Genomic DNA, 14,863 nt, shown 5'->3' with positions numbered 1-14,863 from the left:
ACGTTGCATGCAGTTTTGGGCGCCGCACTTCAAGAAGGATGTGGATAATCTGGAGAGGGTCCAGAGGAGGGCCATTCGTATGGTTAAGGGCTTGCAGGCCAAGCCCTACGAGGAAAGACTAGGGCACCTGGACCTCTTTAGCCTCTGCAAGAGAAGGCTGAGAGGTGACCTTGTGGCTGCCTATAAATTCATCATGGGGGCACAGAAGGGAATTGGTGAGGCTCTACTCACCAAGGCGTCCCTGGAGGTCACAAGAAATAATGGCCATAAGCTAACAGAGAGCAGATTTAGACTGGACATAGGAGGAACTTCCAAGGTCTGGAATGGGCTCCCAAGGGAGGTGGTGCTCTCCCCTACCCTGGGAGTCTTCAAGAGGAGGTTGGATGGGCATCTGGCTGGGGTCATCTGAGCCCAGCTCTCTTTCCTGCCTATGCAGGGGGTCCTCCTCAATGATCTATTGAGGTCCCTTCCAACCCTAACATCTATGAATCATCTATGACTCTGTATGCTAAAGAGGGATTAAGTATGTGCACTGTGCTCTGCTTTACACATGTAGTCATACTCTGCTCCAGTGGCACGGTGGGGGGTGGTCGCTGGAAACCCAGAGGTCAAGAGTTTGAGGCATGATGCAGCCCTGTCAGATTCCAATGAATGCCAAGTACTTTGCCACACAAGGACATGAACAAGGAAAGGAAAGTGTATTTATGTGGATCAACATTGGAGATTTAATTGCACCAATCTGGAAGTATTTCCATCATCCGTTATCATGCACTCTACTAGTCTCATGTTCCAAGATGAAATGTCAGTTGAAAAACATTCAAGAATTCAATATAAAAACAGTGAAAAAAAATCCGTGAATTTGCCTTTTGAAGGAAGGAGGTTGTTTGATATTGGTTTCATTGCCCTGCCAAATTTTGCCTTTACATTTTAAACAGTATTTTAACATTTGTGAACCTTAATTAAAGAAAGATGTGCTAATTAATAAAGGTCTAGAAATTGTATCCTCCACTACAGAAAAGCTAAAAGAATCACATAAAAAGGAAGAAAGCTCTCTGTCAAAATAAAAAGCATCCATTACGCTTGTTTCCTCTTTCTTGAAGGAACAAGATTTTTAAGTGCAAGATGACTAACAGTAAATCATATTTTGTTCTTAAAATGGGTTAAAACTGTTACGTCAGATTACAAAAACCAGACATGAAAAATGCGAGAGCATTTTAACAGCATTTTTTCCTCTATTATATTTAACATTAGTATTCTTTGACAGAAAAAAACAAGGTTTGGTGGTCTTATGCTACACATTCAATTTAAAACCTGTAGATGTTTTAGTAGCTTTCACACATATGAACTGAAAGTTGCTTTTGACTAAATATGTCATCTGTAAGCTGTAATATATAGCTGTATCTATACTCCTGGTATGATCACACTCTTAGCCTTTTTCAGGGAACTGATCTCATTTCTTGGATTGTCAGTGTAGTGACTCATTATGAACAACCGCATGAGTGTCAGTGAGTCTACAATAATCCCTACATTCAAGTCGGCTTTCACAGATCTCCATTTGCAGCTGGGAGTATGAAAAAAATGTGTAATGCACACAAACAACTGCAGTGAATCTCCATTGTGAGCTAAAGTGCTAACTTTTCTACTAAATGTTAAACTACATTCAACTGTTGAAAACTGAAGTGCTCCTCTTCCTTTCCTTATAAATAAATGCTTTTCCCAGCTGCATATCTGTAGGACAGCAATGACATCTAGTGGTTGGCTAAAAAATTACCAGGTCAAAATTCATTCATATTAAACAAAATACATTTTCCTTGTACACTGTAGTCCAGGCAAAGAGTAGCAGTGATTAAAATGGTGATAAGAGGTTACAGATATGCCACATCTCTGACATTTCTCCCCAAGCAAAGGGAAGCATCTAGCATAGAAGAAATTAACATGCTTGTTTTTTAAAGGAACAGTGTAGTTAGTCATGCTACTCTGAAGATAGGCCAAGGGCAGAATAGAGGGTGTAGACAGAAGTGCAGCTCCTTGCTGTAACTGAGAATGCTTTGCAGGTGCCACTTCTGGAAGTAGCCATGGGATGTTGATGAGTAAGATAGGCCGCAGGGGACCACCCTCCCATCAGCGCAATCCTCATCATCACAACCCTGTAGCTTGGACCTCCTGCTGGAATCCTCCTGATTTACACCCCTCTTCTGTGTTTTCTACGTGAGTTTTTTTAAGGTCATAACAAAATACAAACAAATCAAAAGGCAAAGTACATAAAATATCCTCTTACACAAACTCAGATTTCTAACACTTGTTTTGTGGCATGACAACTCTGGTCTCTTACTACTGCTCTAAGAAAAATAAGGCAAATTAACCATTAAAAGGGGGAGGGAGATAGCTAACTTAGTCCGAAGTCATGTAGAAGACAAGGCACAGTGGCACTGTATAGACTAATTCACGAGATACACAAGCTTTCATATGCAACAACTTTGAGGAAATGCCAATGCTTCATTTTTATTCTGCTTCATCCATTGTTTGCAAGAAACAAATTGAGCAGTAACTGCTATGTTCTAAAGCTAACATTCGTTTTGAAGGTAACATTTGTGTTCCTAACCTATACAATTCATATTTGGAAGTCACCATCTGAGAAATCTGCCTACGCAAAGCTCAAAAGCACATAGGGCTGTGCAGGCAGAGGAGGCAATATATTTACCCAACCCTCTGGGCTTGTCAGCACTGACGAGTTACACAGCATTTGGAAGAAAGAACTGGAAAAAAGACCTGGGTTATATAGTGTTAATTTGAGGACTGAATTAAAATGCTCAGCATAGACAAGGACTGCCATGTTTAAAATTATACAAATGGGCTACAGTTTATCCTCCTTGAGCAACTGACACAACATTAAACAAAACAGTGCTTTTCTGAATTACAATTTATATTATGTCAGTTAATTTGTATACTAACATGGTAATCTTTCAGTTACAAACGATGGGAAAATGGTATTGAGCATATAGATTCATTATTTATTGTTTTCTTATGTGTTGCAGATCATCTGACATAGCATGAATAACAATCTATTTGCCCACTGGCATTTAAAACAAAAGGAAGTCATGCGGCCAGTGAAAATGTTTTAGGACTGGGAAATCTCCAAGATTACAGTAAGAAAAATTCAGTTTATTCAAAGCTTTCACCAGAGCTCTGACAGTACTGAGCTCTCTTTGCTTTTGATAAACTAAACTAATTACATCACATATATGGTATGTAATGTACATGAGAAGTTCTCTTTCTCTTACCAGGGGAATATTTTAACCTTCAAATGCATCAGCTGGAGAAAAATTGGAAAAACAAAACACACAGTGTTAAAAAGTGTGTCAACTCTATCTACACTACACTACAGCTTTCACTGTTAGGAGGGCTGGCAGAGCTGAAAACACTTGTTTTCCTACTATATGCAAGGCCCAGGAGTCCAATCTTTCCTTGCTATGTGGAGGTCTGACAGCCAATGGCTGATTACATTTTAAACAACTACATACTTCTTTCTGTGGAGTCCTGCCAGATCCTTAAGATCTTACATTCAGAATTCTAGGTTTCTCACTTAAATTTGGCTATTTTAATTCACTTGATTCCCGTAATCTTAAGTATCAGTAAAACACGAGGCGTGGTATGCATAATAAAACTATTTTTCTCTTTTGCTATTCAAGGAAAGTCACTGGAATGGCGTGCGTATCTTAATTTTTCCCCAAGTACCACATAAAATGAAAAGAAGTCCCCAGTGGTTGGTTTCCAAGGATGTGGACACAAACAGTAATTACTGAAAGCTTATTTCATTAAACAATTTCATAAGTGTGATTAGTGTTGTGATGTAATTAAGGAAATAATCACCACAGTCATGAAGGAAGTATGCTTTAGAGTTGAGCCTTTCCACAAAGTCTCCTTGGCTATGGTGGGATTGACTAGAAAATGAACTGTTGTCCAAAACCTATTAAATTCATGTTATGTACTCAGCTTATTTCTGGAAGAAAGGCAAAAATAATGCATCTTATGGAAACCTTTCAAGCTGTTATGCAACTGAACATTTATACTATTTTCTCCAGATATGACGTTGCCAATTCGATGCAATCATTTTGCACCTTTAACATAACTTTGGCAACGTAGAGGGTTCTCCTTCATCAAGCTGTTTTTGAAGGATGGGTTCACAATTCAGTTTTTAAAAACAAAGTCAGTTTTTAGATAGATTTCATGAAAGGAAGTGTAAAAATAATATAAAGACATTCTACAAGACTGCATTTGGGATTAAAACATTACATAGCACCTCCACCCCGATACAACCATTACATTTGACAACCTTGTTCTGTTCTCTAAAACATTGGGGAGAAGAGAAAAGAAGGGAACTCCATCATACTATAGACCCCTTCTGTTGAACAAAACTATTGCTGCTAAAGCTGCATAATTTGCAAATATGTATCAAAGCCTAATTTTCCACCAAAGACTAAATTAGATACAGTATATTATATTAACAAAGCAGCAAGTGATTTCTAAATATATTGCATAAAGATAATTTGTTCATGGCACACAATAAGCAACTGATGCTTTTGAAAATGTGAATTTTAAATAATGCAAATCAAAATCAAAATAATTGTCCATGAAAATTCTTATGACTAAAGAATGTTCTAATTTGGTGGCCAAAAGGAGAGGGAAACTGGCAGCAGGGGAAAGCTGGAGGGGCCAGGGCTGGGCTGGGGAAATCCTCTGCATGCCAGGCACCCAGTCCCTCGGGCTTCCCCTTGCCCACCCCTGCCACTTAGCTGAGTGGCAGGATGATTATTTAAAAGTTAGTGGCAGGAGCCAGGCACAGAAAAAGTCTCCTCCACCTGGTTCCCACTCCTACTGACTTTCTCTTGTAGTCTCTCTGACCAGGGCTGCACCCAGGAGCAGGGCTGGAGGGAAGTTTCCCCAACCCGGCTCCTGCTGGCTGCCCTACTGTCCAGCAGCTAGCAGCAGGGTGGCATGGGAAGCTGGTGGAAACCAGAAGCTGGGTTGGGGAAACTTTCACTGAACCCCACACCTGCTTGGCCAGCTTTTAAAACCAGTGTCTCACTGTGCAGGATGGCAATGGACACCCAGTGAACTGGCAAAATTTCCTTGCCTCTTGAAACTGGGGACTGCTAGGTTTAGGGAAGAGACAGAGAGAAGTGCTTGCTGCTCCCATAATCTCCTGGTCTATGGGAGGATGGAAGCAGCTTCTTCCCCCTACACCTTCTCATGATCGGGGTGACCTAGATCTTGGGAAAGCACAGAACCTTTTCCATGGCTGCACTCCTCCTGGCCCGCAAGAGAAAAGTCTACAGACATTCAGTCTCCTGGAAGAAACTCTCCAAGGAGCACTTTAACACTAGTTAATTGTTCCAAGGTTATTTTTCTCCTGAAGCATTTTTGCTCCAAGAGATAAAGCCTGAGGGCATTTACACATATACATTTTCATGCCTGGACACGGAAGAGACCTGTACGTGAGCTGACGCGCACGGATCTGTGTTGCCTGCAGTTGTATAAGCGGCAAAATGTGCATCAGCACGGAGAAAATGGTGGTGGCGAGCTTTTGAACTAAAACACCTTCTACGTGTTTCAAAGCACCCAGAGCTGCAGTGCTTACATGTGTAGAAATGCCCAGTATGTCTATATACACCTGCTTTCTACCAGAAGAACAGTGATTCTCCCAGTAGAAACTGGCTTCATGCTCCTCCTGTGCTCTCAATGTCCGCCCCATTCCCTTGAATACTGGCGCCCATACAGCTTGGAAGAGGAAGCTGTCCAATTTCAACAGAGAAGGGACAATGTCCAAACAAGGCTGGGGGAGATGGGTAGGTGGGGAGGGGAGAAGTATAGCAGAACTAGGAGTCTTGTGAGACTGGAACTGAATGAGGGAAAGAAACTGACCCTGACTGAGTGGGGCAAGGAGACTGGGATATAGTGAAGGGAAAAGGGGACGGGAGGGAAGGAGAGACCAGAACCCAGTTAGATTGAATGAAGAAGGCTGGAGGAGCCAGAGGATTAGGTCTAAATGATGATCAGTGAGGTAAGCAGGAAGAAAGATAAATTTTACAAGGAACTGGAGTGTAAGGAGAGAATTTAGACTGAAATGAGCTAGAAAGGACAGAAGAGAGGTCAGATGAAGAACTGAGATTGGCTGGACAAATGCCAGGCCAAAGATGAGAAACCTGATGAATGGAGACGAAACTAGAAACCTGATGAATGGAGACTGGGACTAAAATAAGGATCCAGTAGCAAAGAGAAAACAGGCCTTTGGAAACACAAAGAAAGGATGGCAACAACTGAGTCTAGCAACTCTAGTTCCATTAAAATCAGGATGGAACCCAAAATTCCTGAGTATTACCATTCCTCTTCTGTTGCATATTTACTCCCAAAGTGTGTCTCACTGCTTATTAGAATTGATTCATATACTTTACTTACTTGTATACCATATACACTACCCCTCTCCCCCAACAATTAGCCCTCCAAAATTGGGGTATGCATGTTGGGTTGTGTAGGGAAGCTGATTTCTGCCTAGAATAGAAGCACGGAGAGGCTGTAAAATGGCTACTGCTGCTCTTCCTTCTCTCTTCACAAGCTGGCTACATGGAAGAAGGGACAGCATCCAGTCTTCAGCAACAGTTACAGTTTTAACCCTTTCACAGCCACTGATAAATTGGCACTAGTTTAAGTGAGGAAAAAAACCTACTTTTCTAATTAGACCATATTTTTCTACTTAAAACAACAATTTCTCATCCAGCAAAACATGCTGCATTCTACCTCAAGCCCAACGTTTAGATGTCAATTTCTTTCTCTGTTCTGGATGATCCTTTTGTCTCCAGGTTGCAATTGATGTGTGACTCTTGTTAGTCAAAGAAATTCAAGTTTCATGGAGTACAGATAAACTGCCCTTTCTGTCAAAGTGTACAGACACTTTACACTGGCATTTTCAGACCAGTGTGCCTGGAAACTGGCAAGCAGGATCATCTGGTAAATTAGGGAGTTCTTATAGAAATTGCTATCCATTTTCCTCTGAGCACTAAGGCTCTGGGGGAAAAAAAACCCTCTGCAAAAGAAAATAAATATGCATAGATTTGGAAAATATATTTATTGGTGGCCATATGACCATCCAGCAGACCTTAAAACTGAAGTCATGACTATTTTGCCACAATTGTCAGTGCTCCTAACAACTGTACTTTTCAGCTAAACTAAAGAACAACTATTTCCTGAATTTACTTACAAAGTGAATGCTATGACAGTCTGAGAATTACCTTTCTTGCTTCAACATATAATATTGGGTTTCACTGGAGAAAATGCCCATCTTCAAAAACAAAAATAAAACAAAAGAAACCCTACTGATAGAACCATAGATGGTAGCTATTATAAGGCGCACTCTGATAGACAGGAAACATGATAACACTTCCTCCGAAGGTTCAATCACAGTAAGACTAAAAGGGTAAAATTTACAGGGTTGGAATAAAGTCAATACCCTAAGGAAGCATTTAGTTTTGGGATTTGTGCAAAACTGTTCTCTAACATGCTGAGAACATTATGCAAGAAAGACTTGATATTTTGCTTAATAATTCATATATCCATAATACACCTGTTTAGAAGAACTGAAGGAATGTTTCACCGATCCAACATGGTAGTTGTGTGATACACTTTGCGCTAGACAGTAGAAAAAGCTCAATTTTTGCTTTCTCCTCATCCAAGTGATCATTATAAAATCAGCTAGGTGAGAGGATTCATCTTGCACTAGCAGACCTCTTCAGACCCTGCTAACGATCCAAGGTTAGGTTAATCAGGCCTGAGAGGCATGCACAATATTAATGCCAGTTTCTCATTCCTAACTCTAGCATTGGCATGGAAAACATTGTTCAATCCCCTGCCTTATTTTCAAAAATCAAGATACCCCTGGATGGAGGAGGATGAACAACTCTGCTAATCTGACTTCTGCCATTTAAGTCTTAGTATTCTACCCTTTTGTAGGCAGTGCATGTAGAGATGAGAAACTATTCCATTCAAGACAAGGACATATATATAAGGATTAGACTGGTAGAATGCTTCCTTGTTATTCTGAAAACCATATCAGCCATCTTGACTGTCAATCTGGACAGGTCTGTTATTCATGAAAAGAGAAGTATTCCAACACCTCAGTGAATCATGTTGCAGTTACAGATAATGGACATGATGTTCTTTCCTTAAGTATCCACTCCCTGAAATACATCAGGAAGATTCTTTAGCAACACTCATCCTAAAAATCACACTTGATTTTCTGCATTCACTAATGTAGCAGTGAGAGTAGGAAAATACATAATTGGAAAAAACTGATGTAATGCACCGACAGTGAATGGGGATGCTTACAACTACTAGGCAGTTATTATAAGAACTTTGGAAGACAGAATCATATGAAGGTCAGAATTCACCATGGGTGCCAATAAATGGTGCCAAAGAAACAAATATTCAATTTTTGTTTTCCATCAAGGTCACTGTCTTCTGTTAACTTTCTTCCGTGAAGATACCTTGTACCTGGAAGTATATTTCAGCACCTCAAGTCTATTATTGACTGCTCTGGCATCATAAATTTGTCCTGAATCCAAGATCATTATTCTATACTCACTTCAAATTTTCTCTCTGTACCGATCCCAATCAGAAAAAAAAAAATCGTCCAGAAAGAGAAAAAAAAAAAAATGAACCTTTTCCTTCCCTAAAGCAATATTACTGCTACCAAGATTCTGATGAGAGATACTGTAAAAGGCGCATGCAAAATCAAATGGGAAATGACTGAAAGCAGGAATCAGAAAAAACTATCCATGTGTAAAACATAAGAATTGTCAGGGTAAAAATCGGAATGTTTTGAGGACCAGCATCCTTTAGAAATGTTAGATATTTTAGACTAGGTCGTGCTTTGCTTGTTCCCTATTCTCCAAGGTTAGAAATAAGGACAATGGGATATAAATACCCTGAGGTGAAGCAGCAAGGAGAGTGGAAGAGGGCAACTGTTAACAAAGTGGCAGCAGGTGGGAAGTAACTGACCTGAAAAGGCACCTCTCACATTTTCTAGGGCTGGCAACGTTTGCGTTCTGTCTGGTGCCATCCATCTGTGACCCATGGGACCGCAGGGAGAGAAGGCGGCAGCTGAGCTGCCTGGTCTGGACTACAGACATTCCCAATCAGTGTTTCAGCTGGCAGGCTGCCATTTTGGCTTCACTCGTATCACAGAGATAGAGGCTGCTTGCCATACAGACAGCTCTCTCCCAGTCCTGCCTGCCTTCTTTCCTTCTCAGAGGAGATAAGGGCCTAGGCAACCTGAGCTTTGAGGAAAACTGAACTACATGCTCTTAGCTAGCTCAGCGTCCCAAAGGACTCCTGATAAGAAACAGAAAGAGGGAAACCTCCTTCTGTCTGACTTTTCTTAGCACCGCTCTCTCCCAGAATCCTGGAGGAGCATCAGCCCCTGCAAATGTCTCAGGAGAAACAGCAGAATCTAAGGATCAAATTCCATCCCCACCACCCCACCCAAATCAATGCTGACGTGGGGCAGAGCTGGGAGCTAACTGACTTACCAAGGCAACTTGCTAAACTAGAAATTTAAAATTAAGTTTGGAGTTTTCCTCAAAAAAGCTCTGCAGCAGGGAGATATGGCTGCGCTGCTGGCCACAGTTGGGCAGAAAAATCTGGAGGGGACTTCAAGAAGCAGAGAATCGCTTCGTACGGGTGCTGGACAGGTCTGCTGCCAAGCCAGAAGTATGCTTTGTAAAAGACCTGCAACCCTTAACATACAGCAGAAATGGAAACGCTACACTGTACATGAATTGGATTCAGAATATGTTCCTTTCCTGTTTAACAAACACACTAAAGGCAGTAAATTGAAATACCAAAGCACAAAGAGGTAGAATCAGCCAGCTGCTGGCCTGATTCATATCCCAGCTCACGAAATGGAAAACACACATCAGAAAAAGACAACAGTGGAGCCATAGTAGCCAGCCAGTTATCCAATGGTTCAGCTGCCACAGCTGGTGACACAATCCAAAGCCTGGCATCAGACCTTGTGGTTGGCATAGCTCCATAGCTAGGGATGGCAAAGAAATAAAACAGACATATTTTTCACAGGGAACAGAAATACAAATGGCACACACATCAGGCTAAAAACAGACCACTGACTTGATTCGGACCTAATAGACTTGATTCGGACCCAAGCGTTTTCTCTCGCAGCAAACCCCAGACCTGACAAGCCCATGGTCCCAAATTAAGTACCTGTAAATTATCTGAATTAATACTTTGCCTTGGAACAATCACCGCTAATTCAAACTAACTGCTATTTAAGCCTCACGTGTAAATGACTGCTGCATCTATTTTGATACAAGTCAGCCTGGACCAATCAGTATTGCATTAAATTGGTTGTCTATTTTTAGCTTCTATGATCAGTATAATGAAACTTAGAGGACCTTTTCCTAGTACAGGTTTAAGAACAAACATAAGTATCAAATATGAGAGGCAAGGATTTTTTTGGTATTATATCTTTTATTGGAGCAGGTTCATAGTTAGGCTTTATCCCAACTATACAGTTGAGTTGGTCCAAAACAACCTGGAGTCCTTGGTTGTATTGTTCAAGTCCAGCTGACCTGAGGAAGAATGCCTTGCATTTAAAAGCTTGCCTAACTTTATCCTCATTATGCAGTTGGTCCAATAAAAAATAATCACCTAAAAAATCCTTGCCTCCCATGTAATTCCTGGACATCGTGGCTACAAACAAGGGGTGCCTATACATGTGCTCCAGGGTGGGGGGGAGGGGACACTTTAATTAGAGCAGCTCTGAGAGCCGCTCTAATTAAATCACCCTCACCATCATGTGTAGTCAACATCTCATGCTTCAAAATGGCAGTGGGGGAGCTTTAGTTAAAATGTCCTCGCTGCCATTTTGAAGCATGGGGATGCTGAACAGACATGACACGCCAGCTGCTGGAGTATGTTAGCATGCTCCAGCAGACTCGATTAATTGTGTTAACTGGCACGCATCGGAGCAGATATCTGGCACATGTATAGATGCCCAACATGACTCTAACGCAACCGTAAGTATCAAGTGTTATTTTCCCTTCAAGATCGGAGCTTACTGCCGCCTTTCTGTAACTGTAAAATATCTTCCAGACAGAGTAACCAAAGGGGCTAAGGACAGACTTTAAACATAAACTGGTTTAAGTGATCAAAAACTGGATTAAACCTGTAACAGAACAGATGTTTAGTGCACATAAACCAGTCTGAAAATGGCTCAAACCGGTTTGCGATAAACCTGGTTGAATATAGTATCAGATTTAACTGATCTGAGTCAAACTGGTTTATAGAATGTCTGTCCCAAACGCCTTCCTGGTTTAAGTTAAATCAGAGTCCTCCAGCACACCAGCATGCTTTGCAAACCTGGGCAGGGCTCTGCTCTCTACTCCAGGCCAGCAGAGCTGGTCCTATCCCGCTGCTCCCTGGCTGGAGCTCCAGCAGAGACTGCAGGTACAGCAGCATCTGCCTGGCTTTCTCCTGCTCTACTCCCCCTGCTTAAGCAGGGATTCCTCCCTACCCTCTGCCTTACACAGACACCTCTCAGCATTAGCTAGCATACCACATGCTGGCTACAGTCTGTGCTGTGGGAGACAGGACAATGTTGGCTTAGGGCATTTAGGAGCTAATCAACAGGTAATTGGTAACGTCCCTTTGTTCCTTCCTTGGAAAAAGTTGTTTAAGAGCCTGAACTAATGAGAGGCTTTTGTTTTGTTTGATGGAATGATAAATGCTAAAAACTCCCTGTGTAACTCCCTGCTGTGTAACTAAATGCTGTTATCAACAGCTATAGGGGGTGGGGGAGGGACCCCTCTCTAATCAGAGCATCCTGCTGGGGCCTGGCCATGCCTCCCTCAGCTCAGCACTGTGAAAGGGAGGGAGGGCTGCTCTAGCACACACCAGCTTCTAGTCGGAGCCGCTGCAAGCATGTGCCTGCATTTCCTCAGCCCAGAGGGGATATCTGCAAGATTACAAACAGTTTACCTTAGCCAGGTTAGACTAAACCTGCAAAGATTGAATTAAATCAGGCTCAAGCTTTTTGAACATCTACCCCTAGCCAGAGTAGTTAGAAGAGATTGATTTTAAAAAGGGAGTTGGGAAAGACCGGTAAAACATCCCACTCCATACCAAAACATACCCAGAAAAACCCACATACCAGTTAAAAGACCTATATTTCCAGAATGTTTTCCTTCTCCTTAATATACAAAAGAGTGAAGTGCTTAGAAGGGGCATACTAGTGTCAGATTTGAATTCTGAACATCTTTATGGGAGATCTGTACTTCTGTGAATGCAGGCAGGTTAGCAGTTACACCTGTATATCAAAGAGAAGAATATATTCCTTAGGTTCAGTTTTCTGCTTATAAAAACAGCTCAATTTAAGAGTGTTTTGGGAAAAATGAAACCAGGGGCTGGAAGGAAATGTTTTAAGAACTGTACATAAAATTTTAAGGGAAATAATGAAACCAAGGATTTATTCACTATATAAACAACCTGAGGATATTTAAAAAATAAAAATATATAATGATGACAGGCCATCCTGATTAGCTTGATTGGGCATTGGAACAGACTACCTTGGAAGCTTAGTCAAAAGAAATTAAATACTCAACAAAAGATTAAGTGAAATACTACTAGTATTAACATAGGAAAATGTTTAGTATGATCCAGCAGCCTGCTTTGCCAAAGTAAGATATCTCATTATTTGGTTTCATCTCTATTGCATTTTAAGTACTTGATTAAAAACCATTTACACATTTCCCATCCCTCAAGAGAAAAACACAGAGAACAAGAAGTCTGCTTACTCTTCTTGACGTAAGTCATTAACGCTCCGATCTAGCGAGATCATATCACTTGCCACCATATTAAACCCAAACTCTTTAATGCTGGCTTGAACAGTTTCTTTGTAGTCTGGTCCTAAAACAAATGCCTTCGCTTCCTCTCCAGGGCCACCAGCAACGCCATGAGGTTCAGGTTCTTTGGGTTCAAAATTACCAAGGACTCCAGGTCGTAATACAGGATCACGGTATACAAGTGTCTGAGGCTTAAATGTGAGATACTGCCTCTGCATGATGTTCTGCTGTTCACCACCATGATGTTCTAGTTCATTTTTGGCCTTATTTTTTCTTCGAATAGATTCCAAGTCCACTTCCACACCTTCAACATGAGGCCAGGGTACCACAGGTTTGAACTTCTCATTTCCGGGAGCTAATCCATGGTCTCCTTTGTTTGGCATTGGTTTGTTGACTTCGTCATCCTATACATATATATAAAAAATAGCAGGAAGTCATTGGAAACCCTTATATAAATTTAGAAGTCTAAATATTTTAAATCTAAAAATTTTAAGTAGATAATCAATGCTAATATATTAAGCAGCAACAGAGAGTATTGTTTAGGGCAGTGGTTCTCAACTTGTTTAGATTCAAGGCACCCCCCTAGAAAGGCCAGCTCTTAGCTTTCAGTTTTTACATGATTTTTGACAACAGAAAAATAGAGCAATTCTGTTGCAAAAAAACCTCAAAAAGATCACAATAGGCCAGGATGTTTTTGACACTGTGGATTTGCATTTGAAATCTCTGGGTTTATCTTGTGAATCATACATGGGTGTTTGCACATTTATGACACCCTTAAAAGGGTCTCAAGACATGGCTAAGAACACATGGTGTTATGGCACCCTGGCTAAGAATCACTGGTTTAGGAATTGCACTTTAAACTCTAGCTTGGATATCACTGGTACTTCCAATGGCATAAATGCTCTCATCTCCTTTAGATACTTTCACAGATCCCACTCTTCATCTCCAAAAATGCCCATTCAAAAATGATTTTCATGAAGAACAAGTTTGTTTTTCAACATCAGTCTATAATTCTTGCTCTCTGAAGGCACTCACAATTAACACTGGAAATAGAGATTTTCAAAAGCACCAGAATCTAACTCTGCTTCTACTCAAGTCAACAGGAGAAGAGTCGAGGTAAATCTTAATATCATAAGGCAAATAGGAATAACTACAAACAAATGTAATTTTACCTCTAAATTGTTGCTAAAACCCAATTGAAATCTTGCAGACAAACGAGAAATTTTAAACAAGGGTACATTATACCTATTTTGACTTGTGGTAGAAACTAAGGTTAGATTCAAATAATCCAGTAGGCACTGATGTCGGACTTAGACACCAAAGTCCCAAGAAGCAATTCAGTTTGGCCTGGAGTTAGCACCCTAAGACCTCATTACACACCAAAATCTACAAGGTCCCTGGGTAACCACAATTAGGCAGTCCCAAATCCTGCCTAACTCATACTGACAGCACTAAATTCAGCACAGAATGAGTGGTGGTGGTGGTCAGAGTCTCTGCTGCCAGGGCAGTTCTTGTTCTCTATCTGAAGACTGAAATTTAGAAAATATAAACAGATTTGGGAGCACAGACCAGAAATAGACCAATTCCCTTCCACACAGGGAAGTGTCCTAACCAGTAGGCTACAGAGGCAGATTCCTTCTTGCTTGTTCTTCTCTGTCCCCACGACCCTCACTTTTCTATCTGCCTCACGGCCTAGTTTCAAAAGGAATGGGACATGCTTTCACTGACCCCAGTGGTCAGTTTTGTTTCCCAGCTGTGGACTGAAATGACTCAGCTCATGTCCAAGATGGGCAGGCACTAGGATCCAGGCTGCTGCCACTGCTTCTCCCTACTGCCTGAAGGTTCCCTGCTACATGGGATGGATCCAGCCCCAGGCCACAGACTGCCGACCCTGGGCATACCCTATTCTTAGTACAGCGGTTCTTAAACTGTGGATCGTAACCCCAAATGGA

The 14,863-nt window shown here is 41.3% G+C and overlaps 1 protein-coding gene across 1 annotated transcript in view; it reads right to left on the bottom strand.

Annotated features, from left to right (window-relative positions):
- Positions 1 to 14,863, bottom strand: part of GALNT7 (polypeptide N-acetylgalactosaminyltransferase 7) — a 126,851-nt gene that overhangs the window by 42,239 nt on the left and 69,749 nt on the right. Inside the window, exon 2 of the mRNA XM_019521785.1 lies at positions 12,864 to 13,315. Coding sequence (XP_019377330.1) covers positions 12,864 to 13,315 — 452 coding nt within the window. The remainder of the gene's footprint in view (positions 1 to 12,863; positions 13,316 to 14,863) is intronic.

Source organism: Gavialis gangeticus, unplaced genomic scaffold (assembly GCF_001723915.1).
Source record: "Gavialis gangeticus isolate Ggan-Ray unplaced genomic scaffold, GavGan_comp1, whole genome shotgun sequence".
Lineage (NCBI taxonomy): Eukaryota > Metazoa > Chordata > Crocodylia > Gavialidae > Gavialis > Gavialis gangeticus.
Note: the sequence above shows the minus strand (reverse complement) of the source record. Positions and strands in the feature narration are given on the sequence as shown.